The sequence below is a fragment of the Pyrgilauda ruficollis genome, unplaced genomic scaffold (assembly GCF_017590135.1).
Source record: "Pyrgilauda ruficollis isolate IOZ18807 unplaced genomic scaffold, ASM1759013v1 scaffold66, whole genome shotgun sequence".
Lineage (NCBI taxonomy): Eukaryota > Metazoa > Chordata > Aves > Passeriformes > Passeridae > Pyrgilauda > Pyrgilauda ruficollis.
This window is the reverse complement of record NW_024528377.1, coordinates 1,754,243-1,781,949: the sequence shown is the minus strand read 5'-3', so window position 1 is coordinate 1,781,949 and position 27,707 is coordinate 1,754,243. Positions and strand designations below refer to the sequence as shown.

The 27,707-nt window shown below is 40.6% G+C and overlaps 1 protein-coding gene across 1 annotated transcript in view; it reads right to left on the bottom strand.

The window, feature by feature from the left end:
* Window positions 1-27,707, bottom strand: part of CACNA1C (calcium voltage-gated channel subunit alpha1 C) — a 456,585-nt gene that overhangs the window by 191,970 nt on the left and 236,908 nt on the right. Inside the window, exon 4 of the mRNA XM_041484502.1 lies at window positions 1,915-2,054. Coding sequence (XP_041340436.1) covers window positions 1,915-2,054 — 140 coding nt within the window. The remainder of the gene's footprint in view (window positions 1-1,914; window positions 2,055-27,707) is intronic.

The window sequence follows — 27,707 nt, the reverse complement described above, 5'->3', positions numbered from 1 at the left end:
GAAAAGACAGGGCAGGAGAGGAACAGATAGTATCACCAAGTAGATTTTGCAGAGGGGCTGTGGAGAGGAAAAGCAGCACACCAGCCTAGGCTGTGGTACTGTACCAGTGAGTTTAAACAGATAAACATCAAAGGAACTCATCTGGCCTTGAAGTGGAATCTGTCACTTGAGATTGTTGCTATTTAACAGAGACCTTGGGGTCTTGGCCATGTTTATTATACGCATGTAATCCTTCCCCAGCTACAGTTTTTGTTCCCCATCTAGTGACTAAGAGCTGCTGGAGGCAAAAGCAGATAGAAGAGCTGAGAGCTGCAGCTTCTGTCATTGGCAAGGGAATTAATTTCAGCCTGAATATCATCTTGCTGATTAACTGCCCTCGTAGGAAAATTGAAAAGGACTGTACTTAAACTAGATATAATGCTGCTCTGTGATTTCTGGAGTCCTGCTGTCTCACATCCAATGGAAAAAGAGGAGGTAATGTGTCCTCTCTTTAAAATGCCTCTTTCTCATAAAAATGAAAAGGGAATAATCACATTCACAGGAGTGTTGTTCTTCAATCTTTCTTCAACTTAGGCAGCAATTTCCAAAGAGGTGAGATATCTGAGAGCATTCAAAGGCAGAACCAATGATGGAATTGGACATCATTACCAGGGGAGGGGGTGGGGTTTTCCCAGTTTTCAGGTACTGACATGCTAAGGGATCCTCTGCCTGTGGGTAGGAAAAAAGGAGAAGCACAATGGGCGTTGCTGTAAGGAGAAGCTTTACGCCCACGTGGAGGCAGAGAGGTCTTGAGACTAAGAATAGGCTTCAGCCTGTTCTCCCTCCCCCTCACTGGGAATTCTCCTTCCACCCACTCTTATCCATGGTGATGGGAAGTGGGAGGCATTGGGAAGCACACAGCACTTTGCTGATTAAATATTTTGGGGCCAGCACAAAAATGGTCAGGAAGGTGGATTGGTTTGGGGCAGAAATTGCGAGGGGGTTTTGATGACTAGGAGTGTCCCTTTTGTCCCTAGGAGCTGATGCAGGGTTTCCTTGGTAAAGGGGTGAAAAGACTACAAGTTTTTGTGGGCGATGAAACTCTCTAACAATGGAGTGGTGGGAGGATGGGACAAATTATTCAGGCAAAGAAATACTTGTTCCCTTTGTATTCAGAGGTAGTTTATCCTTCACCTCTTCCCTTCAACAATCACAATTCCAATCCATTGCTTATCTCTAACCCTTAGGAAGAAAAAGCAGAAGATGTATTATTTTGCTTTTATTCAAATAAATTAAAAGCCAAATTTGAAAAACATGGGGAGGAATAAGAGAATTAGAAAGGTTGCAGCCCAAAGTAGCAATTTGATCTACAATAGTAAAACTAGTCTTTAGAAAGGTTAAAAGATCAAAAGGGTCAAAATTAAAAGTGTTGAAATCACCAGCTGAGCAGTGCAATTGAACTGAGGAACTTATTTTTGTTTGTAAGTAGGAAAACCTGGGATTTAAATTTTTCTTCCATCTTTCAGAATGAGAAACATTAGCAAAAGTTCACAATATGGCAGCATTTATCTGTCTGTTTGATGATTTATCTGTCATCAAACTCCTAATCTTAATTAAGGGATTACCTAGATATTATTTTTTAAAATTCATACAGATTTAAAAACAAATGTGTTTTCTTGCAGTTAAGCACATCCAAGCAATTGACTTTATCTAAGAGTTTTGGACTGCTTTCTCTTCTTACCTCTGGCTCCCAAAGAGCAGTTTAATTTCCCTGTCTTGCAAACCATCGAAACGGTGTTTGCCAGAGGAACAGGATGGACAGCAATGTTTAACATCACCCGTATGTAACAAAGCATTGACCCACTCTCGTGGCCCCAAAGATTGCCAGTATCCCCATGTGAACAGTGCCTTGAAAAACAAACTGTTGGTACTCACCCTACTACCACAATTATAAAATCTAGTAAATTCCAGCCATTGCGGAGGTAAGCGTTGGGGTGAAAGAGAAGTCCGTATGCTATTACTTTTAAAAATGCTTCCACTGTAAAAATTATGAGAAAGAGATATTCCACTCGTTCCTGGGGAAGACAAGAGAACAAGAGAGACACTGGTTAGTGTGAGTAACAAATCACAGATCAGGATGTTTTCTTTTGTCCTAGTCCACCCCTGCAGCCTCCAGCTCACTGCCTGCCACCAGGGTACACCTCCCACTCTCAGCTTGCTTTGCTCCTCAGCCTTGCATGGCCTGCAGTTACTCTGACAGTACAAGGGGCAGTAAATTTTAGTTCCAGTCTGAAATTTGCTGCCCTTTTCTTGGCAGGGACTGACCCCTGAACAGGCTTGTGCAAAGCAGGAAGGGAGAGGGTCAGCAGGAAGTTCCCAGCCCTGAGGGCAAATATTTTCAGCCATCAAGAGTGAACTGCATCCAGCCCTTTTCTGCCTCTGGAGAGGAAACATTACTGCATGCAAAACTGTGGAGAGAGATGGGGAAAACTGAGAGGAGCCCACCTGAGACTGATGTGTATGTCAAACTGAGCCTTCTTTGGGATTCCCTTTTCTGCTGCTGGGGAATAAGTAGGCTGAATATTGGTGATAAGTGATTCACAGATCAGGCTGACTAACGCTAGAGGCTTTTAGTCGTTCTGTCAGAATTGTACATATCCCTGCAAAATGCAGGCTGCAATTAAGCATATCCAAACAAAGGCACTTCCAGTTACAGTAGAGCCTGATTTAGGACAAAAACCAGGGTTTTGGAGTCAGGCTCACCATCTCTCATCCTCAGGGCTTTTAGCCCCAGTGTGGAATAAGGATAGCAGTATTGCAGAAATGGTAGGGATCTCCACCTAAGTAGGAGGGAAACTGCAGCATTAGGTAATCACTACACAAGTGCTGCATGGCAAGCTGAGTGGGAGATAAGTACATGAAAACTAGATGACAGCAAAAAGGAGACAAAGTCCCTGCAAGGTTAAACTACAGAGTCATTAGAAGTTCACACTGAAGAATTAAAATCTGAGATAAATACAAATTGAAACATCCTAGGCATTCCTGACATATCTGAAAAGATACCCAGCACAACAGTCAGACAGGTCACTATTTTTCTTTTCTGCTCCAAATTGCTGTATAACATTTTCATATTATACAGCAATATAGAATGAGCAGGATTACAAAAAAATTAGTTCCATCATTTGACAGCTGCCCATTCGAATATCTTCCATTCAGCTCTGGGTAATTAACAGCTCACAAGAAGCCTGCAGATTGAAAAAAAAAAAGCAATTGCTAGCTCATCTGCATGTTTACATTAACGTGATATTTTAAAAGATGAGAAACTCCATCTGACAGTAGCAGGCACATGTTTTTTGGTTTAAAATATTGCTGGTTTGCCTCAGATAATGCTTTCCCAATGCCTGCAGTATCCCCCAGTGCTTAGTACAAGGAACGCCTGAAAAAAGAAAAAGTGTCATTCTGCAGTTATCTGATCCAGTAGTAAAGCTTTTGAACACACCCACAGCAGAGGATTTGTCTGTCGTTGTCCCAGATGGAGCCACAGCAGCACACCAAGGATTTCCCTTCCCTTAAACTCAGAAAAGGAAACAACAGCATACAATACTATGTTCCCAGCTCTACAAATAGTAAGTGCTTGCAACCAAGAGTCCAACTAGGGGCTTGAGCACAGGAAAGAGCTCCATGATGGCTCCATGAAGGGACTGACATAGTGGCCCTTCTCCTTGCACTACAGCTGAGAACTGAACGAGTACTGATACACAGATCACACCAAACAGACCCAAATTATCCATCTCCACACACATCTGTAAAGTAGGACCACCTATTGTGGAATCTTGCAAACAAAAGCGAAAATAAATGCAAAATGGCCCCCTGATGGGAAGTCCAACTGCCCTGCCCCTTTGAGCTGCCTCATGGCTCTACCAAAATAGCCCAAGGCCCAAGCCCACACAGACAGCTCATGGGAGCTCTGCCTCGTGGAGCAATGCCCCATGTCTGCAAGGACAAGGTAAGCCTGCATGGTGTAAGAGCCTAAATGAGGGATGTGGGACTCCAGGCAGCTCTTCCAAATGCAGTTTATTGTATCCAAGACATTACAGCAGTCCAGGGTCATGGGTGACAGAGCCTGTGCCTACAGCTGTCAGCTCCAGCTGCAGCTGTAACCTTAGCTTGGGTTACAAACGCATTATAGACTTTGCTGAGCATCTTACAGAAGAATCAATCTATACCTTAACTTTTACCTATAGCCCATCATAACTACTATAATTACCATATTCATGTTACTATTCTCCAATCACTAAAAGTTAGTACATTACTGTTTAAGCTAGAAGTTGTTTTTCAGTTTTCTTGCAGTGGAAAATTTTGAGACCTTTTTTCTACTTCCAGCATCTGCTGACTTGTTTGCCTGTGCTATCTTTCTGCTTGGTAAAAACATCTTGTATGAGGTGGGTTTATCCCAAGTCATAAAAACCCCTTCTAACTACCATACCCTTTGCCTCCTTGGTTATCCAGTAAGACTGGCTCAGCAATTATTTTCTTCTATATCAAAACTTGTTTCTATCTCTATTCCTTCCTCAGCTTCTACGTTCAAAAATCTTTCTGCCAAGCATCCATATCTGTGAGACTTTCTTGTCAAGCTTTCATCCTTCCCAACTGCATGGAGATTGAAGAAAGATGAAAATGGGCTCTGACAGGGAGAGATGGACATGGGCGTGAGATGGACATGGCCTCACCAGTGCCAAATGAACACCTTTGAGGACAGAAACGAAGATTTCTCTTATGGCAACCCAACCAATAATTAGACTTTCTCACTCTGTGTTTCAACCAAGGGCTTTGCACAGTTGTGGGCAAGCTCTTTTTCCCCTCTCACAAAAAGGGCCAGACTACTCCTCATCCTGCCTTTGAGGCTGCCCTGCACACTCTGTTCATCTCTCTCCATAAACACACCCAGAATCACGACAAAGTGCTGCAGGCCCTAAAACCTCTTTTAGTAGCCACAGCTGGGATGGTACAAGAGGATGTGGAGGAGCCCACCCACTCATTCACCAGCTCCAGGTCCCATCAGAAGCAGGTGGGCAGAACAGGTGGAGTGGAATGCCTGAGGCTGATCCCATGCCCAGCAATTTAACAGCAGACACTGTCACTGGCCCCCAGGGACAAACGCTGCTGCCAGCTCTGTCTGGCTTTGTGCTGCACAGCCACAGCTCTGTGCAGGCCAGCACAGCCTTTCCACTCCATGAATTTCACTGAAATACCTGTGCTAGTGCCAGCAAAAGAAGTCTGTGAGAGAAAAGACTTGGGAAAATTCTGGAACAAATTTTTTTTTTTTTTTAATAAATATTTAGAAAATATTTAGTGCTGTACAGAGCAGACAATATATCAACAACTAACATGTTCCATTTGGCTGGCTTTAGGAGCCTCATACCTTTTCTGTCTCTAAAGATGCCTATGGGAATACAGACACTTTTTGTTATTGTAATAAATGCTGCTTGTTGAACCATGTTATGGGGGTAATAATATGCCAAAGTATTGCACACACATGCATGCATATACATCTATACATTGATGTATAGATATATGCAACTACAAGCTGCTTGAATAAATTCCTTACAGTTCTTCAACTAAGGTGGAAAGATCCATAAAAAATAAAATTCTATAAAAGGTTCTGAAATTAACATAAGATACAGAATGTTGAGCTGAGGATAGATTTTTATGATCCTCTGCACTTAAATTAATGATTTCAGGGTGTAAAACTGAAGGAAAAATACTGCTGAGATTAAACAGTGCAGCTGCTCCAAGACCATTTCAGAAAGCCACTCCTGCTCAGACTCAAGAAGAATTTGAAAAGCCTACTAAATAATTTGTGTCCCCTTTTCTTCCTATGCTATAAAACTAAAGAGCCTTTATGAACAGAACATAACTCAGTAACGACATAGCACAACTGAGCTCCCCAGAACTGGACTGCAGTCCCAATTCTGATGCCACCTTGCCCAGAGAGGACAGAGATGTGACTCAGCCACTCCCTGCCTCAGGTTAGAAGTGACAGGACTGTCTCTCACCCTCCACAGAACAGCAGCCACAGAACAATGGATTTGTCTCTGCTAAATGGGCATCTGCACTTTTGATTGCTCATTTGAAGCTTTGCTCTCACAGATGAGGTAGACCACGGCCCAGTGTTTCAATCTCCCAAGGGACACAGCGCTGCAAAGTATCCATCATCCAAACTCCTCTGAGAAGCTAATTTGGTACAATTTTAGAAGAAGCCAAGCTAGAAAAATATTGGTATTTCTCTCTGAGAGTGTTCCCTGCTGACAGGGAGGGAGGGAGCTGAGCACTACATCTGTGGGACTGAAAGGAGATAGCAACATCATTGCTCCTTGGAACACTAATCCAAACCACAGCATCAAAAGACGGGAACTTTGGAGCTGCAAGAAAGAAGGAACAGTATTTTTTTATTTGTCTCTTAGAAGTGGGAACTATGGTCATGTGGCTGAGGCACATGAAACATACTGCAGGCTCAGAATTACAAAGCAGGAGCTTCCTCCTCAGACAATAGGGACATAAATGTTTGGAAAACCAAAGAAAAAATGCCAGCAAAATATGACTGCAAGAAGAGGAAGGATACAAGTTTTAGAAAGTGGAACAGTTCCTGGAGCACACATGTTCTGGGGCTGGCTGTACCCCTGGCTTGACTTTGTTTTGGGGCTTTTTTATAGATCTGGGACATGAGCATCAGCTACCCTAGCTGATAGATCAGCCAGTACTAACACTGCCAAGAAGCAACCTGTACATCATCTTACTCATAACAAAGAAAAAATATGAACTTACTGTTAAGGCTGTAAGATATATTACCCAAAGAGGATTACTGTATTATGTATGAAACCCCTCTAATCCCATGTGTCTTCCAAAGAAGTCATAGGTTTGTTTTTGTTTATAATTTTTAAACTGTAGCTAATGTCATCTTGGGTTCATAAAAGAAGCCGGAAAACAGGAAATCCAAGGAAATTACTCTAGGGTGTCATAAGGCTTTTCTCCTGTCAGAAAGTGAGTAGACCAGTGCTGTTTCTGAGAATTGGTCATCAGAATGATTCACTATATCTTGATCCCAGCTCTCTAAACTCCATCCATCCATCCATCAGCACTGCTTGGATTTATAACATTTTCATTGCAAGAAAGATTAAATCACAATCAGGTTCTTGCGTTTCGTACACATCAGTCAAAAGAGCTTACAATCTAAAATTTGGTCACTAAATGTTTTCTCAGACTTTGCTGTCTCTCTCTCCTTGCACTCTGACCAGCTTGCTACAACCCATGTTTCAAAAACTACAGTTTATATGTTTGAAGTAATGAGTCACAAGTGCTGTGCAGTTAGAACCTTTATGGGGCTGCCTGTTTGACCTCAGCTACATCTGAGCCTGCATTATTATTCCCTCAAGCTTCCTTAAGCATAAAAGAATACATCTCTTCAGTAATGCAAATACCAGACATCCAAGGAAAACAGCAGTGTTTTAAGGGCCTCTGTCATATAGGATGTTTTGGCAGTGCTTATGGAAATAGGTTCTGAAAGATATGAATCAGAGTGGAAGCAATCAGACCTTCCCCTAGTAGGGAAAACAATCTTTTCTGATGGTCAGAAAGGAGACTGAGCTGCAGTGCTGGGAAAGGTGGCCCAGAGACGCCATGAAAAAGGGTTTCATAATTCTTGGATTACAGGTTACCATCACATCTGGGATATGGATATCCTCACTGTGTCAATATGCTAACCTGGAGACTATTGCTAACATGAATAACTGTGACCTTCGGTGAGGAAGAGCCACATGTGCACTCAGAGGATGAACTCAATAAAGAAGTTTTTAAGACAGGTTTGTTGACAGTGAGTTACTTCTGAGTATACTTAGTTACTCAGAAGACATTTTCAGCTAAGTATGCATGAAAATATACAAGCACATGAGGAAATAAAACTTAAAAGACACAACATGTTTGGATTTTTTTTTTCAATTTCTCCTTAAAAAGAGAAATTTCTTACTTTCTTACTCTCACTGCAGAAACAAATGGTCATATCCATTTAATAGAGAGAAAGGGATGATAAGATGTCACACTGCTGAACATTACTCCATTTGCTGCTATTTCTGGTCCTAAAACACAGCATCCCTTCTACACGTTCCCCAAAAGGAATATCCCCAAAATTAGAGCAGAAGAACACTGTCTGATTTTACCTGACAAAACAAGCCCAAAGAAGAAAGTTGGTGACTACTACTGACCTAAAGTTTAACCCACCATTTTGGTAAACACAAGTCAGGAGGGCTTCTGAAAGGTTTGATTTCCAAATATGATCAGCACTGCCTTCTCTCCACTCCAGCCAAAGACAGTGTCAGGCTTTCAAATGAGCAGAGTTAAATTCATACCAAGCACTGCAGAAATACCAGCTTTTAATTAACCTCTGGTAAATGGGGGATTCGTTCATATCTGCCTTAAAGGTAGCCAACACAAGAGTAAATGAAAGACAGAATTCTCACTAATCTGAAAGAAGCAATTATAAAACAGGAATATAGTGCAAGCCAGCCTTCGGTACTTTATGATAATTTACAACATGCCCACGATGTATTTAAAGAACTTCCCCTGAAATGAATAGAAGAGAGAACATAAATAGTTTTAAATTATTGCAGGCCTCATACACATGCCCTGTATTCAGGGGTTCCTTGGCAAATCAGTGAATACTTCGTGCAGAACTCTTCTGCACAATTTAGTCTATAAGGTCCTAGCTTTTCTTAGAGCACTTTGGCAAGGATCAAATTGAATTTATTTACAGGTTTAGTCGAACTATGCTGTGTGTCAGTCCAATTGTAATGCAGAGCCAAGGTAGATGAGGGTGGTCCTGGTTTAGGAGGAGACTACCAAAAGAGTCCCTCTAGAAAGCAGATTCAAGCAGCCCCTCCCCCAGCTGGTTTGGGAAAATATTTCCTTGGAGAAAAGTGAAAAAAACAGTTTATTTAACAAGAAAAGTATTCACAAGCATAAAAAAATTAATATTAAACAATAAAACCTCTCACTGTTCTGAAGAGATGGCAAATTCAGAAAGTCCTTTTTGTGGACTTCTTTTCCTCCCCTTCACTCTCAGAACAGTCTTAAAGATGCAGAATTTAATATCCAACATAAACAGAACAGACAACTGGGGATACAAGCACCATAAAGTCACCCTAGGACAGGGATCAATCCCCTGTGCTCCTTACCTATTGCAAACACACTTTCCCTTCTAGTCAGCCACGTGCTGATGCTCACTCAAACCACAACACAGATGATGAATGCCACTGCTGTTCTGATTTATCATCATTTCACCTACATTTTTCACTAACAGAGTGTGGGAAAACAAGCCCCAAGTAATAATAATAATGTAATTATTGGGAGTCCTAAATTTCAGAAAGGGGTGACATGCCAGTAACATTTGGATGGCAATACAATAGGAATATTGTTTTAAAACCTTTATACTAGAGAAGGTTCTGAACAGCTTTATTAATTTTGAAGACAGTCCTGCTTAGAGATAGAATTTGAACTAGACAACCTACAAAAATCCCTATTTAACCTATATTTTTTCTGAGACTCTAAATGCATGTTTTATCATTTTAAATGTGCCTCTAACCCTCAGAATAATCTAACAAACTTGATATTTCCTATCCATTGTACACCAGTGCTTTCCAGTGGGATACCTCATTCTTCATAATAGAGATGGTCAAGCAAGCACCTTTCTGGATACACATAAAGGATTATGCATCCATTCAAACTTAAAACTTGGACTCTGGTGCCAATTAGACAATGTCTAATGCTTATAAAATATTTCTTTACTGTCTTTGTCTAGCAATAGCAGAAACCTCTTGGGCATTGTTGCTCAAGATTTTTTTTTTTTTTGACTGAAATAGAACAATAAGATCCTGTCTCTACACGAGTCAAATCCAGAGAATACGTTCCTTATGGGTTCAGATTTCCTTTGGCATGACCAAGAATTGAAGCCATACAAACAGGCCTGAACAAATATTCCAAACTGAACAGCTCAGAGGCAAAGAAGGTTGTATCCTAATTTTTTTTTCTTGTTTTGGTCCACTACTCTGATTAAACTGAAATGAACTGTCACTTTATATTTTGCTCAGACCAATAAGAGATTACCCTTCTAGGAGGAAGCAAAATCAGGGAAGGCAGCATAAAGTTTATGACTGAAAGAGCCTCATTTAAATCTCTGCGTAGAAATTAAAAGGTGGCAAGGTGTTGTTACCATGCCTAGGAATTAAATTCACCCCTAGAAGAAGCTTTTACTGGTTTCCTTTATGCATTTTTGAGGCAGTGAGGCAGCCCAGTGTCTTCCCCCAAGGTTAACACAGTCATTAGAAACACCCCCATCATTTTTCCATCTACCAACCACTGGTCCAGACCAGGGTACCAGAAACATCCATTTGAATCAGAGCAGCCCCAGTACAACAGCTGTACCGAATAGATCATCACAAGGCATGTGTGTCTCATCCAGCTCCAAAAATGACTCAGATAAGTGAGGAACTGGCTACCCACCATGCTCAGGTGTCTGCACTCAATCACGTACGCAGCGAAATACACAGGTCCAGCAGCCACAAAGTATTTGTGTTCCACTTAATTAATTTTTAAAATCATTATTAATCTTAAAAAAACATGCTAGTGTTAAATATTGAGTGTTTTGTTGCCAGCCAGAACACTGTGTGTGTGTATCTGTGTGTGTATTTATCTCTACTTAAGGAGGGATTCTAGAGAACTATCTAATTAAATAATGATTCATTAGGACAGTTTCTAAAAGGTCTTCTCCAGAGTGCATCATCTAAGCAGGATACACCAGCACACTTGCTTTTGGAAACAGCCTACGTGACCTCAGCAACAACAGCTCTAATGACACTAATTTTAGTGTTTTGCAGCACCCATGAGCCCAGTCCTAAAGGGGCAGGTCTGGAGTTCTTATCACAATATCACTTTACTCTGATCACCATTACACAATCAGTGCTTTCAGTACATCCTTTTTCAATGAATTCCCTAGAATTCCTTTTCACCTAGAATTCTTAGTGGTAGGCACAAAGCTTAACAAAGGCGAAACACAATCATCTGACTGGTAAAAAGAAATAACCTTGCCCCCATGAGATTTATTAATTGCTAATCATTTACATGATTTCAGGAGCTGATGATTTAACTGCTTGCAATCAACTTTATGGCAACTCTGGTTTGTCTGCCCTATAAACTTATGCCACATGAACAGGCACGCTGGGAAACATTCATGGTTGTGTTCAGTCATCTTTCCAAAAATATGACCAAAAATTTGGCTCCAAAATGAAGGACTGAATTCCCAACAGAGCTCAACATGGGGTTAAGTGAGTTCCTTTGAAAATATACCTGTAATGAGACTTTCTATGTGCCAAGGATTCTTACAATCCCTTCATGGATATGAGACGTGGAAGAGTTACAATCCATACCCTTAACTTAATGAAGAATCATTTCTCTCAGAAAGTTGGATTTTTTGGAGGGTTCTTTTATTATGTTTTTTTGTTGTTGTTGTTTGTTGGGTTTTTTTGTTGTTTTTGTTTTGTTTCGGTGGGTTTTTTTTTGTTTGTTTGTTTTTTTTGTTTGTTTTGTTTTTGTGGGGTTTCCTTTTTCGTTTGTTTGATTTTTTTGGGTTTTTTTTTGTTTTTTTTTTTTACTTTCTAGTCCTACAAAGTTTTGAATAATTCTACTGCATGCTAGGTTAGGCTAAAATAGAGTCTTAAGCAGGGAGAATTTTGCTACTAATTTTGTCTGTAGGCTGAATTGCCCACTTTGTCTTTACAACTTCTCAGGTAACACTAAAAAATTATGAACTGTCCCTAGACTGCCTTGCAAGGGGAACCCAAACTTGCACCCCCATGTGCTGAGCTGACAGAAGGATTTGTTGGTGTTGCCCCTCCCCAGGAGCTCTTGACACAGAGAACATTCCAGAAGGGAACAGCAGCCAAAGGAAGTAGGATTTGGTTAGCTCTCCTGGGAAGAGATCTCAGCAAACACGGGCTCCTCAATGAACCATGGACACACCCAGCAATATTTAGACCCTCTCTGGATCACTCTTGACCACTGAGCTAAGAGCCAGAGCTGCAAGTGAGCTCCTGCAGAAATCTGGCCCTGGACCTCTTTTTTTGACTTTTTCCTGACTGACCACCCAGAACACCTCACTAAATCCCACTTTTGAAACATCTCTGTCAAATGTATTTTACTCCCATCACTCTTGCACATTTTGGGATGCTCTAATTTATGTTTTTAATCTACTACAATTCTTTTATAATTGTTTGTGCAGTGATGCCTGACAGGGAATGCTTTATAAATAAATCGAATTTATGACTATTTATAACCTCTCCCTCTTGAAATTTCTCAGCAAATAAATTGGTCCCACAGCTCAGTCTTCTAGGGTTGGGGTTTCTCTGTAGAATTTCATACAAACACACAATGTGCATGCATGAAAGGAAGAGAGAAAGGGACAGAGAGAGAGAGTGCACGTGTGCATGATTTTTCTTTCCCTGAGTAACTTCAGGGCATATTTAACATTCTGTTCACAGTGCTCAAGGCAGACAGGAAAAACACAACTGAAGGGGATGAAAAAATGAAAGGTCCTTGCAGCTTCTTCATCTCAGGCTCCATCCTTCCTTTCGTGGGACAGAGGTTTTCATGTTTTGTTTACTACCCCTGAGTAAGTTCCTCTCCGGTTTCTTGCTGCTTGAGCAGACAGAGCACATGAAATGAGGCAGATATAAGGACCTCTGACAACCAGCACATAAAACTCATTTTATTTCCTTAATGGAAGGCTAATTGGTAATTAAAAACATGACTGTGACCTATGCAGTACCCAGAGAATAGAAATTGACTTCATTTTAAACAGATAAAGCTCACAGGGCTGCAGCTCTGCAGAGTAACAAGACTTTCTATGCAAGGAGAAGTGAAAGAAGTCCTTTAGTTTTTAGCAGGTTTTGCTAATTTAGACAAACCAAAAAAAAAAAAAAAAATACTAACCAAAAAAACCAATGACATTTGCCAGTTTTTCAGTCCCTTGGTTGACTCTCAACAGCCACTCTGCTGATGCTCACTGCAGCTGCTACTGATGTTGAAATAGACCCAGGGACAAGAAGCTGGAAAATAGAATTCAGATTCTTGCCCAGCCTCCCCCAGGGCAGGAATTTTCATTTCTTGTAAGACAAATGTGTGCTTCATCCTCCTAGGTGTGTGTATTGTAGGGATAAAGAGAAACTAATACTCATACTGGATGCCAGCAGCTCCTACCCAGCCTGCAGGACACTCCCCAGCCCCTCAGAGCTCGTGGCAGTGCTGGGGTGGCTGCAGAGTAACACGAGATTGTGTCATAAAAAAATATTTGGATTTGCTTCAAACAAACCAAACACACAGATCTGGGAATGTTAAAACATTCTTGTTCAATAAAAATGCTTAAACATGAGGCTCTGCTATTTCTACACTTTTTGAAACTCTGAGAATTTCCCTTTACAGACAAGGGGAATATTGCACTTAGAATACTTCTAACTTTTCCTTCTAATATTCAACAAAACCACGTTTTGAAATACTGGAATTTTTCAGACAATACCTAGATTTCCACCAGCCTGACTGGCAAACCAGCAGGAATTAAAATTGGAAAAAAAAAAAAAAAAACCAAAAAAAGAGGAACAGCTATGAAATGGGTTAATACAAGCTCATGCATTTAATTCATTACAAATAAGGAAGAAGGATTTCTAATTAAGTTCAGACACTAATAAGGAATGGAGATTGCATCAATGCCATTTTTTGCAATTGAAAACACTGTAAATAAATGTGGTGAGCCCTAATTATCATGCCAGAAGAGAGGAGAGGCATCCCATGTACCTGTATTTTCTTTTACTATAATAAACCCTTAAGACAATACTTATTCTCATGGATAAACTTAAAATAAAAACTAAGAAAAATATTAGACTCTGGACAATGAGAGGTCAAGAATCTTATAAATTTCCTATAATGTCCTTTAATTAAACTCAGCTTGATTAACTTCTGGCTGGTTTGCAAAAAGGTGTATTCTTCCAATATTCCCTGGCTGCAGGGACAGCTCTGTCTCCTGCAAGCATTGTAGGATCCCTGTCTAAAGGGAAAATTAGATTTCAACTAGCCTATCTGAAAAAAATAGAAAAGCAGATCTAAATCCCACCCAAAACCAGAATTCCCTTTTATCATTTAAGTCAAATTCTTATGGCACCCATCACTCAGGGGGAACAATCCTGGTGAAAACAGCTCTAAGAACTCAGCCAGATTTCAGCTCTGCTCAGGGCTGCCAAGCATCCTGCCAAATGGACTTGAATTTCAAAGATTTCATGTTCACTTGATGAAAATAAGATGTTACACTCTGTGTTTTCACTCTCTCTGTTCCCAAGGCTCCCTTTTTCTTCAATCACCCTCAGGCTCGGAGCAAACAGGATTCATATTGATCTGTCTGAAAATTATTTTTAATGCTATTAATGTTATAGGCTGCTGTAATGGACGTCTTCCAAGTTTTTCATCCTGACTAGTTGTTCTGATTGACCTGCAACAGACTAAACACAAAACTTGCCTTGCTGCTGGCCAAGACCCATCTTCCAGAACAGTAAAAAAACCATAAAAACTATAAATTTGACAAACACAATGAAATTTCTCATGAAACAAAGACGTGATTTTGAAAAAATTTCAAATTAGGATTTTTTAATTAATATGGATGTAATTTTCACCAACTTCTAGAAGGTCTGTGCAACCAAGAACTGAGGACAGTAAATTTCGGCCTCGTAACAGCAAAAATATTCTACACAGTAACACAAAATCAAATTGCATAGACTTGGGGGATTTTAGCATTTTCTTTTAGTTTTCTACAAATTGTGCTAAGGCAGTGCTGTGCTAGTGTTTGAGTTCACTGGGGGAACTAATTAAAAACTATAATTAAATGGAATAAGCTGCTATTATTTATGAAACAGTGAAAAGGGTGTTAAAAGAACAAACATAGACATGGAAAAAAATAAAGTTCATATTGCTTTTTCATTCTTTAACACTCTTTGGTACTGTTAGTAACACACAGATGGAAGGGGAACCAGTTTTGCAGGTAATAAGCATTGCTCAGTCCACAGTTTATCCTTATCCTTTGACAGACTGCAAGAACAAACACAGCAACCAAAAATTCATTCATAGAATATTTGATGAATGAAAAAGAACCTGATGATTCAATTTTCACAAACACTTTTGTGTTCTGCTGAAGTCTTCTCATTTTATTCAGTTGGTCTAAACTGAAATTTTCCAAAATATTTTCTTCTCTCCTAAAAATATCTTCCTTATGGAATCCATCAGGTTTATGAAGATGTAGAAAAACATTCATAGGATAGCATGCAACAAGGACTTGTCTTAAGCCATGAGCATGACTCCACAATCTACTTTCTACAACTTATATTCCAAACAACTGTCATTTGCCTGTCCTCTGTTTCACTCTTCTATGCTGTCTCATCCTGCTTTCTTTCAAACCCAATTTGTTTTCACAAGGAGATAAAAAAAAAAGCCATAAGCAATGAGGACTATGAAACCGCTGGCCTATGGCAAATGCCATAAAATAAAATAATTAAGGGAAATTCTTTAATTTTAATTAGCTTCCCTTCTGCAATCATTCCCTTCATGAAAAGTTCAATTACCAAGTGCTGTTAGATTCACTGCACTATATTATAGTTAGCTGGGCTGTTGCACAGAAATGGGAACTGACAGTGAAATCTCTTGTACAGCTTGCCAGATATGAAACTAATAGGGCTGAATTATCCCACAAGTCTTCTGGAGCTGCCTGAAAGGATGAGACTGAAAGGATAAGTTTGTCTCATCATGTAAGTGCTTTAGATCTTCAGAGAAGGCTGCAAGGGTTATATAGTCAATCACATACTGAATGTGACTCAATGTCATGCTATTGCAAAACAAAAAAAGCAAACACCACACTATGATGTGTAAACAAATATACGAGCCACAAGATGCAAGAAAAATTCCTTCTGCTCCACACAGCGGGGATGAAAGCTTGGCTGAAAATCTGTGAATGAAAGGATGCATGGATGGACTGGGGATGATCCAAGAGAGATCAACAGGGATCTCCTGAAGTGTACAAAAATTACCTGAGAGGAAAAGCTGTGGTGAGACCGTTCAGCACAAAGAAGATAAATCAAGACAAGGCTCTAGACTGCTGCAGAGTGGTGGTGAATAATTCATTTGCCCACTCTCACTTTGGATACCACAGGAGGTAATGGCTTTACACTGGCATAAAGAAGGTTCAGGATGGACATCAAGGAAACCTTTCCTTGGGATGCCAGTATTGGTGAGAGGGCTGTGACAGAGCACACTGGCTGGGAAGTTACAGACTTTAAATCCCTAGAGGTTAAATTATCCTGTGGGATAGGATGGCTAAATGGCCTACCAGGGTATCTTCTAGCCCTAACTTTTGTATTCTTGAGGTTCTAATAGGTGCCCATGGCCTCAAGGTCCAGCCAGATTTGTCTCATCAGGGAGGCAGCTGTCTGTTGGGTTTGGACAGAAAGACTCCAGGGGACAGTCCTTCTTTAGTCATGAGTGAAAAACCCTTCAAAATGTTTCTGACACCCATGCAGCTGAGGCAGATGGAGGCAAGAATTCTATTAGTCATTTGGGATTTCAAGGAATGCTTCCATGTGTCATCATTTGAAAAAGGAGCTCAGTATCTCTCTTGGGGGACACAGAATTCAGGCTTCTCCCCAGGGCTGATCCGTTTGGAAATGTCACTGCAATTGTGCTGGGATGGAGTAAGATTTCCTGTTCTTGTGCAGCAGTTTCAGGGTTTTCAAAGATTACACTGCAGAGCCCAAGTTAAGAGGAGGGATTTTCCCCTCCCTGGAAGGACTCTCAAGCACCATGATTCTGACTGATTCTCATCTAGGCTGGTGATATTTATAAGAGGAGTTTCTTCCTCAATGGATCTGGTTCTGAAGGGCATTCAGGAACACGACCCTGTGAATGTTTAGTCTTCTTCTGATCTCTTTTCCTTAGGTCCACAGAGCCTCTGCAGCAGAAATCTATGAGATTTGCCGAGCATATTTGTAATTAATCCTAGACTTAGAGAAATGCGGGGATTAGTGGATTGCTGAACTCCTTATGTCTCTGGAGAAATGCTGGAGTTTCCTTGTTACAAGCAGCAGAGAAAGAGTCAGAATTTGGCTTAGGCCACTGAACCTCCTGATTTCCATAGATCAGAGAAGTCTTCAAAGCAGCAATACTACCAGCTTGAATAAATACAGTCTCCTTCATCCAAAGGTTGCAATAAGACTCCACAGACAGTAATGAATGAATTAAAATATAAATCACAGCCCATGGGCAAAAGAGAAACTGTTTCTATTTCACAATTGGGAAAACTGAGAAATACATAGGATGAAGGTATTTGAAGGTTTAAGGTCTTCCAATTCATAAGTACCCATTTTAGGACAATGACAGCCTGATTTTACTCCTTTTTATTTCCAGAGACACCAAATGGTTTGTTGACTAAGAGGAGTGATGATGCCCTCTAGGAATACAAGCTTGGCACAGTGACTTGACTGATTTAACCAGCTAACAAGCTAATAGCAATTTACAGAAGACAAACCTCTGACAAGCATGAAAAGACCCTGTCTAAATGTTTAGAAATCTGATTAATTCCTGGTGGATGAAAACTGAGATGTTGCTTCTCTGCCCCTCTTTGTTGCTTAGGCTCCATCTCCTGCCTCATGCTTCTGCCATCTCTCTAACCTTTTGCCTCTTTTGTTGCTTTGCATTCCATTTTCTTTTTGGATACAGGGATTTCCAGAGGTTCAGCACAGACATCTGGATCTCCATGTCCAAACCAAAAGCTGTTCAAAACTGAGAGACAAGTTTGGAAATTGGACCTACCTGATTACCACCTCATGAGAAAATCAGGAGAGGGACGGTGAAATCCTGGGGGTTTTGCTATTCCACACCACAGATATGGTACACCTAGCAGGCAATGTTTGGGAGGTGCCAAAGAAACTTCTTTATCCCAAAGGATGGTTTTTTGGCTCACTTTTGCAAACTAACACATAGTGCCCTAGGAACACACCTATTATTTGGTGACATTTGCACTGTAACATCAAAATTACACCAGGACCTCACAAATGCAACTGCAGTGCAAATGGGGACCAGCAGCACCAAAATTCTCTCTCAGCAGGAAATTGTCTGAACAAGAAGTTACCAAAAACAGTTCAGCAGCCTTTTATTGCAACATTTTTTACAGGGAAGATATGGTACATCACAGCATGATGAATTCCTTGCATTACAGCTGGTAGGAACTTTCACTTGCTGAAAGCTCAGTTTTAGCTGTCAAACCCACAGCTGATTGCAGACTGGGGTGCAGAAGCTGCTTTGCACAGTAGGGACAGCCTGCACTCACCAGAGAAGGAGTTGCAATATTTATCTGCATAACACAATTCTCCTGTTGTCTACTAACACTAACTTGGACCAGCTGACAGGGCCCCAGTGAAGCTGAGTTACACCCTTCGCACCAACCTGCTGCTCCCTCCTACCTGTTGCCATCTTTTTCTTTTTCTGCAGAAACAAAATTTTCCTCAGAATATTGGATTCTGTTGGAGTAAAACAGCACCTGGCAGGATGAACTCTCCAGGACTGCAACAGAGTAATGCAGAAGGCCTCTCCTCTTTAAAACAGGATAAAAACCAATTATCTAAAAAGATGGTGCACCTAGTGAGTGCACAACAAGGGGTACATCTCTAGGTGTCTCTTTTAAAACAAGCACAGTACAGCTCACTGCAACAGCATTCCTCCTTTAAGGGAATCAAGAAAATTCATGCTGTGGGTAGATTGATGAAAATGGAGATTCCAGATCAAATTCTGAATAGGTCATAAGTAAAAAGAGAGGATATTGACTTTTATTGACAGTAAGCATTCTTGCCTCTTGCAAACTCACCACACTTCTTAAGAAATCCCTGCTGGTACATTTTGGGCCAGGCAATGCTGCTCTAGAGCATTGCAGTGTGAGCAAGGAAAGCCTTCCCAAGGAAGGAGATCAGGGCTCTGATAACCAGAAAGACTGCTGGAGCCCTAGAAGGAGGGATGTGAGCTGCTGGAGCCCCAGCAGGAGGGATGTGGTGTTATTCCAGCCCCAGCTGTGCTCACAATACCTTTCCCTTCACCAGGACTCCTACTCTGCACCATCCCAAGAGGAGCTTTACAGCCCTCTAAAATAATTTTTATGGGTCTGCATTTTATCAGGCAGTAATTTCTGAGAGAAATACTGCATGTTTAGCAGTTATTCTTAACTGTTTAAGAATATGCTGGTGTTTAGGTAAAAAAGAACCCAAGAATGACGAGTACTGTTAATTTCTGATTTTCACTCTTGGAAATTCAAGCCATTTAGGAGGAAAAAGAGAAGTGCTGCCATGTATGCAAGCCTATGAGCATCAATATATTTTAATGTATATATTTCTCTCTTACATCTAGCCTCTGAGTTTTCCCATCTCTGACTGAGACCTGAAAATGCCCTGCATCATCTGTATTGCTCTGTAACCCAAAATCCCAAGTTTCCTTAGGAAACCTTGCTTTCTGAACAATTTAATATGATGTGATATTAACACCCCAACAGTTTCCCCCTCAAGAATTAGAAGCGTCACTCTTTGTTATTTATCTAGCAGAAATTAATCAAAACATCTACCTCGATTAGAGAAATTCCCATGTTCTGCACTTTCTATTTGACTGGTGAGACTCTCTTTACTTTGTACCCTGAGCTCTTCAGTGGCTTTGCCTAATTTAAAATCTGTATCTCTGCTCAGCATGCCTGCATTCCTGTGGAGAGTTGCTTAATCCCTCTGTATACTCCCAATCTGCGTGCAAGGAAGACACAGAGCATTCCCAGATCTTTAAATGGAGGCAACACAAAAAAATCATCTTTTATTAATGGAAAATAATTCCTGTACTATTTAAAAAAGAAGAAAACAAAAATCAAGCAAGCCCCCTCTTTTTTGGTTTTATCCTTTTTTCCTGCTTTACTCAATTATAGCTGATTAACTGCCATGACATATGAGTCATACAGGATCTAGGACACAGGATGCGTTCAGGGTTGCTTAATCACGTTATAATATCTAACATGTACACTTGTTTACTAGGTAAGAGAGTTGTGCATGATATTTACATTGTGCCATGTTAACTTGGGATGTTAAAACTGGAATGGACAGAGAATGATAAACAAAAATGATACAGGCAAATAAAGAGGGAGAAAGAAAAGATAAACCAAAGCACGATGAGAAACAGACTTCCAGGGCATGGGAAGAAAGAATTCACATTCCCTTTTTTTTTTTTTTGGGCCACTTGTAGGTCTTATCCTGATTTTATCAATCTAAGGTCAAGGTACCTTTCTTTTCTTGGTGAATGTCTGGTTTTATACTAAAAGCAGCCAACCTCTCAATACCTCAAATTTTCCTCATAAGTACCTAACTCCCAAATGCCCCTAAAACCCCTTCAGATATGAGGAAAGCCATCTGTGCACCAAATAATGACTTTTGCTGCCTATTTTGAGGTGTTGACATCTGCCTCTAATCACTTAAGGAAAGGAAAAGGATATCCTATATCCAAAAAATAATTTTTTTTCTCCCCTCCCTCCTTCATTACAGCATTTATCTCTCAGTCAGCACATCAGCTTTCAAAAGAGCTCACAGAAAAAAGCCAAGCTGTCTCTAGGTGAAGCCAAGGTTCACAGCACTGTGTTCAGTAGTGGGCCAAGAATGGTGGAGAAAACAATTTAGCCCAAGGATCCCCCTCTAAAGAGTATCTTTTTTTTAATGGGTAAAAAAACATAACTAAAAAAGATTACTTGACTGTGAAGCTTATCCAAGAATAACAGAGCTACATAGACAAGATGGAGGAAAGGAACAGAAATAAGACATGCTCAATATAAGCAAGGATATTTGAACTCAGAATACTTAAGAAAGGTAAGAAATATGCAAAATTTAAAAAATTTCTATTTGGCCAGCTTCTCCTGAAGACACTTGACAGCTGAACGTGGTTTTGAAAGGCCTGAAGGCAGTTCACCACAGGGACTGAGTCAAGGCAGCTTTGCAGGAGAGGGGACAATGGCATTCTGCAAGGCACACAGGAGAGATGCCCATTTTAGAGAGATGGTTTGCTGTCTCCAGGGTTCCTCATTGTGAGTACAAGACAACATGGAGCACTGCAGCAAGCACAGTCACAGAAATAGAGCTTAACTTGGAAACTGTTTTACAAATTAATTGCTTGTTACTTCGACTCTCCTTTGTTTTTCTTCCCTGCACTTGATGGCTTTTGTCTCTTGTCCTCCTACCTGTGACTTCTCCCATTTTCATCCCACTTTATCACCCCTATTTAGATACATTTTTTTTTTTTTACTTCTGTCACACTCTGACAGAGTTCCCAAGCTCCTGATAAAACACTGCAAGCACCCTATAGTAACAATGTTTTTAATCCCTAGGCCAGGTTTTTTTTTTTTTTTTTTTCATGGAAGCTTACAAGAAAAATGTGTTCCTTGGAAGTCAGCAGAAGCTGACAATGAGGCATGAGAAGTCCAAACAAGACAGCACCAGAAGCTGCTGCTTGCTGGGTGCTCTGGGCAAGACTGATCAATTCTGCAGGGATCCCTCATGTCCAGTCCCTCTCTCTAGGCTTCATTTCTGTTTTTCCTCTTTTTTCACCTTTAGCCACTCAGCAGTTTTCTTGTTAAGAAACCTCTGAAAAAAAATTCCCCTTCCAACAGCACAAACATCTCAGTGATATGGCAGAAAAGCTAAAACACAGAGCGATTAAGATATCACTTCAATTTATTGCCCAATTTAAGTTATCAAGGCCCCAGCACTGCATACAGTTCTCTCTGAAAACAGAATCTGAAGGGCACAAAACTCATACCTCAGCTCTGCAACGCTTGTTCAGAAATGTTACCACTTTATTACATCACAAGTGATCATAAAAACAGCGTCTCCGAAACCAAAATACCAAAAAGCCTTATAAAAATTGTTCAGGTATAAAGCAGGAAAGAAAACCAACAGATCTGTGTGGTTCACCAATCTGCTAAAGTAAAAAAAGATTAAAGTATACTGATTTACAACATTGGAAAAGAATTAATCTGACTCATACAATTACTAAAGGACATTTTTCTCCATAACCCAGTAGGCAACTTCATTTTTCATCCTGTTGAACAGTATTTCCAAATTTTTTTTTCTTTCCCTGGTTAACAAATAGCCTTCTTAGTCTTGTTGCTTTTTAACTGTTATTCAACAAACAAAAAAACACCCTAAAAAACTAAAGGCAAAAAATAACCCAAACATTAAATGTCTCTGTAGGATATTTGCTGTGTGGGGCAGATTATTGAGGGAAGACATTGAAATCCCCTCATCCTGATCCCTGCAGGGAAAGAGGATAACTCTACTACCTTGAAGCTGAAAGACAAGGTTCAGGAACAAAAGTGACAAGGGCAGTGGAAACACTGAAAACATGCAGAAATTAAGGAATACCAATTATCTTTGCTATGCTTTAGGAAATATAAATTCAACCTACACAACATGGGTCTTCAAGAGCACTGGAGAGGGTCTTTTTACAAGAGCATGTAGTGACAGGACAAGGGGTCATGGCTTCAAAAAGAAATAGGACAGGTTTAGATTAGTTATTTGAAGAAATTCTTTACTGTGTGGGTGGTGAGACACAGGTTTCCTGGAGACAGTGTGAAAGCCCCATGCTTGGAAGTGTTCAAGTACAGGCTGGATGGGGCTCTGAACAGCCCAATCTAGCTGAAGGTTTTCCTGCCTATGGTGGGGGGTTTAAACTACATGATCTTTAAGGTCCCTTACAAACAAACTATTCCATGATTCTATAACTTTTTTTAAAGCCAGTGGGGCTCCTTAAAAAACATTTTGTTTGGGTTTGTCAACATTATCTGAATGAATTTATTTGTCTATATGAAATTATAAGCCAGCAGGAGCTTGCTGGTTTGCATGGATGTTAGCAGCAGTGTCATTAAAAACTCTGCATCAACACACAATTACCAAGGAGAGAGGACCTTTCCTTTTTTTTGTTCATCCAATTCTTACCAATTTGCCAAAGAGACATCAAATTCTAGTTCTCTAATTGGCCTCTCTAACATTCAGATCTTTCGTAACCTCTCAGATTTCTCAAGTTACAATAAGAAGGAGAGAGGGGAAATCTATTTCTTCTATCTTGGGCTACCACAAGCAAAGGCTGAGCAGGCACAGTCATGCTTTACATGGGCCATTCAGCAGCACTGAATTAGGGCAACTCCTCTGTCTACTGCAGAAAATGGCAAAGTGCTGAGATACAGGTGAGTATCTTCTCACATGTGGTCTTCTCTGGGCAAAACAAACACACTGGATGGCTTCAAGCTGCAGATATTGGCAAGTTAATTATTGCCAGCACGTTAATTATTGCTGCTGTTCCTATTATTTTCTACTCATCATCTCTCCTCTAACGATTCACTGGCTGCCTTGGAGAAAGAAATGTGTCTGCGGGTAATGATTTCACCGCTTTCCCTCCTCTGCCCGCCTCTCCGTCGCTCTTTTATATTGAATAATCATTTATGTGGTAGTTTAATTAGCTAATTATGAACATGTTTGGGTATTTTAAGGAGAAAGAATCATTGTTTACTTGTTAGTAATTAAGTGGGTTCCATTTGATTTTGGTGTTGGGAAATTTACGAATATTATTTTTCTGCGTGGTGCTACCCAATATTAAAAATGTAATTATTTGCTTATATCTTGGTACACTGAAAGGAGAAGTAAATTTCCATGACTGTAGGCTTTGGGCTTCTGGTGGATTATTATTAGTATAACCAATCTGGATTTACTTATTAGGATGCAGAAAGAGCAGTCAAGAAAGGAGACCAGTTATGGACAGAAAGACCTGATGCATTTCAGGTGCCTTGGTGAATACCAAATTCACCTGTCTGCCATCAAAGCCAGCATAAACAGCTTCCAATTCCCTCCTCTCCCTATAAAGGTGTGGGCAAAAGGAAGCACCTCAGTGGGTCACCCATGGTCCTTGGGGTCTGCTTGCAGCAGCTGTTTGAGAGCCCACGTTCCTCTCGTGCACCCCAGAGCTGCTCTCTGCCTGATTCTCCTGACTCTAACAAACAAAACAGGCTGCCAGCAAACACCAGCAGGCCTGGGTGGAAGGAATGAGCAGGAGCAGTGCAGGCAGACACACCAAGACTCTCTCTTTTCCAGCAGGATCCCAAGAGAGTCAGGCAGGAGCGTATCTGCTGCAGCTCTGCTACAAATGGCAAGCGATCAGATTTATACAATCCCAGGAAAGTTTTAGAAGGCACAGGCTGTGAAACAGGGCTAAAGAAACTCATGCAAGCCTGGTCATGGTGTACCTTGAATACTGGTGATAATTTCCCAGGATCAGGTCCCACCTGTGGCACTCATCTGTCCCTTCCAGTGGGGGACAGCATGGATTGAGATGGATAATGCAGAAACAAGACAGTGTGAAGACTTTGGCCTCCCCACTGCACTCACTTTGAGGAACATACATAACTCAGACATTCCAGCTTAACTGAGTATGATTTTAAGACCTCCATTTGGCAGTTTCAGGGGCAGCTGAGAAGATATTTTACTCTTTGGTGATGCAAAACAAGGAGCAAAATGTGCAGTGCACTGTCTCAGGGTGAGAGAAACAACATGTTCCTGCCAGTCTACTTTATGTGACAGCATCAAGAAAGGAGAGATGCCTGTAGGAAATCTACACTTCAGTTCCCTCCCAAAGGCTGACTTTATTAAAAAAAAAAAACAAACCAGCACAGCTCCTATGGTTTTCAGCAGCACTGCACCCAGCATGATTAATGGATAACAAGGATAAACAAACGAACCTGCCTTGTAATGTGTCCCCTATTCTGCTCCTTTTCAAGCAAATTTTAGGGTAAACCATAAATCAGCTCTTCCACACTCCATTTTATGCTTTCTTGTATACTGCTGGTTGCTCTTTTCAAATAATATTTTTCCTAAGAAGTCTGAATCTGTTTCAAACCAGGACATACTATAACAAACAGCACTTAAATACACAAATCCTGAATTTTCCTTAAAAGGCCCTAATAAGAACAGCAGAACAGTGTTTATAAATGTTTTTCTTTGATTTATAATTTCTGAGGCTTTACTACAGGTTTTCAAACTGCAAAAACTATGCAGGCTAGAACGTTAATGTTTTTAAAACTAAAGCTGAAAGAAACGTAACTGCAGAGGGCTGGGCTGTCACAAAAAAAAAATCAACTACTGTGAAACTCAAGGTAAAATAATGGGATTTAGCAAGACATGCAGATTAAGTGTGAAAGTAACATCCATTGCCGCACCCCAGAATCCATCCACACCCAATTCCTATTTACAAGGGTCCCAAAAATTAAATCCACCTTACAATGTGAACTGAAGGTCATTGCAGATGGGTCCAGCTGTACCAGCAGGGGACAGAATCCTGAAGTCAAGGACCTGGGCTAAATATAACCTGCCATCAGCTTCTTCTTGCCTTAGCCTTGAGGCCATTGTCAGAGCATTCCGGGGAATTTCAAGTGTCTTGGTGAGAAGAAAGTTGCTCTCAGGTACTCATATCACTGCAATTCACAACTTCACAGTTTATTAATGACATGTGTGCAGTGAAATTAGATGTGTGAGCCTTAAGCCTCCATGCCCTCACACCATTTTCCCACAAGTATGATTTTTTAAAATCTAGAGTGGAATTACAAATTGAGAGCAGAGCCCAGTCCAGCATTTCATTGTTAATTAATATCTTGCCTATATGAACATTTTATTGCCTCAACACTTAAAAAATCTAGTTTATATCATTTTCCTAATATAATTTTTAATAATCAATAATTGTTCTTCCCTTAGTCATATGACCCATCTGAACTGAATATTATATGTTTCATTCATATTAAAGGCTAATACTTTTTCAAACATCTTGAGGTCACAGATCACCAAGACCTACAGCACAGTGACAAGTATGCAAAACATGTATATCCAATAATTTGGAGTTATGTTCACTCCAGGGCTGGCCAGATTGAAGAGCCACAGACAACTGCTGCAAGGTTACAGCTGGAGCTTTGGTCACAGCTGGGGTAAAATCCTCCAAAACTTCAGATTCTTGGAATCAAATAAGGACACTTGTCTTATGCATAGCCCCTGATGCAGGCTCGCTGCATTTTAAGCCAGCAATGCTACCTGTATGTTTTTAAAAGACCACTTTGGAGCTAGAAAAAATGTTGTAAACTCTCAGCAACATATGCATATGATCAAGAGCCAAGATGACTTTTATGTCTCATGATATAAATTTACAAATTTACTTCATTAGGAAAATGTCTTAGTATGTCTAATCAATTTAGGCACAGTGTTTCAGCCCAGGTATTACAGTTATTATGACCCAAGATCTGCAGAGTTCAATTAAATTTGCTTTTTTGCAGATAATAACTGTCAAGGATAGAAAAAAATGCCACAATACCCCAATAACAATTGTTTTCCAGCCCCAAAACCACAACAGAATGTGCTGCCAAGCACAGAGGCCCCGCAAATGCTATATATAAAACTTAGATTTCTATTCCTATTGTTGACAAAGAGTAGGGGAGAACAAGGCAGAGCAAGGGGAGGTAAAATGCCTTCAGAGATGATCAGAGAAACAAAGAGATTTACCCATTTTTTCACCCCTGGCCTTGAAGGACCCCCCTTTTCCTCATTTGATGGTTAGTACGACACAGAGACACATATTATTTTAGAAGCAAAGCTACCAATAGCCCAGACAGCAAAATCAGAATAACTGTAACAGTGGCAGTTGAAGGAACAGGGCTGGGCTCTACAGCATATTCTCCCCAGCAATGCTTTTATTATGCTCACATTATACAGATGGAGCTTCCACTACTTGATTTCCAAGCTTCTTCTCCAAGCCAGGCAGCTTCACAATCAGAATGTTTCCTAATACTTCAGTCACCATTTGTTAAATACTACGAGTTTTCACTCTATCTCCTTTCTCCAAATCACCTTCCAAAAGCAAGGAGTTCTCCTTTGAGTCTTTTGGGAATATGTTGCAAAAGTGTTGCATTTTTCTGCACTAAGAAATCAACCCTTTTTTTATTCAGAGCTTAGGAGAAAAGTCTACTAAAATAGGATCAGAGAAATTTTAAACCAGGGCGGGAAAGGGAGTACAGATTCATCCCCAGAGTATGCAAAACAGAAATGAGATTGAAACGTGAACTAGGCTCAGATAAAGTCACCTTGTTTCAAATTACACAATTACACATTCCCAGGGAAGATCTCTGTGCTGCCCAAGCAGCGAGGCTGCAGACTGCGTCTTTGCTCCAGGTTTATCAGCTGGTGTAAGGATGAAATCACCAAAACAAACACAAGTGGTTTTGCTGCTGCAGCTGGAGGAAGCTGAGCACCCTCCAGCCCCGGGGCTGCAATCAGGACAAGCTGGAAGAGCAGCCTGGAGCCAGCACATGAGGCTTGATCACTGGGCTGCAACTGAATTGCACCACGCCTCAGCTGGTGCCTCCATTATCCCTGATTTCCTGCCCTGGAAAGGACTGCACGCCTTCAGACACAGCATTTGGAAGCAGCCAGGAAATACATTTAGACCCAAAGGGTGCAAAGCACACTCAGACCTCACTGTTTGTTTATAACTGGAGTGAA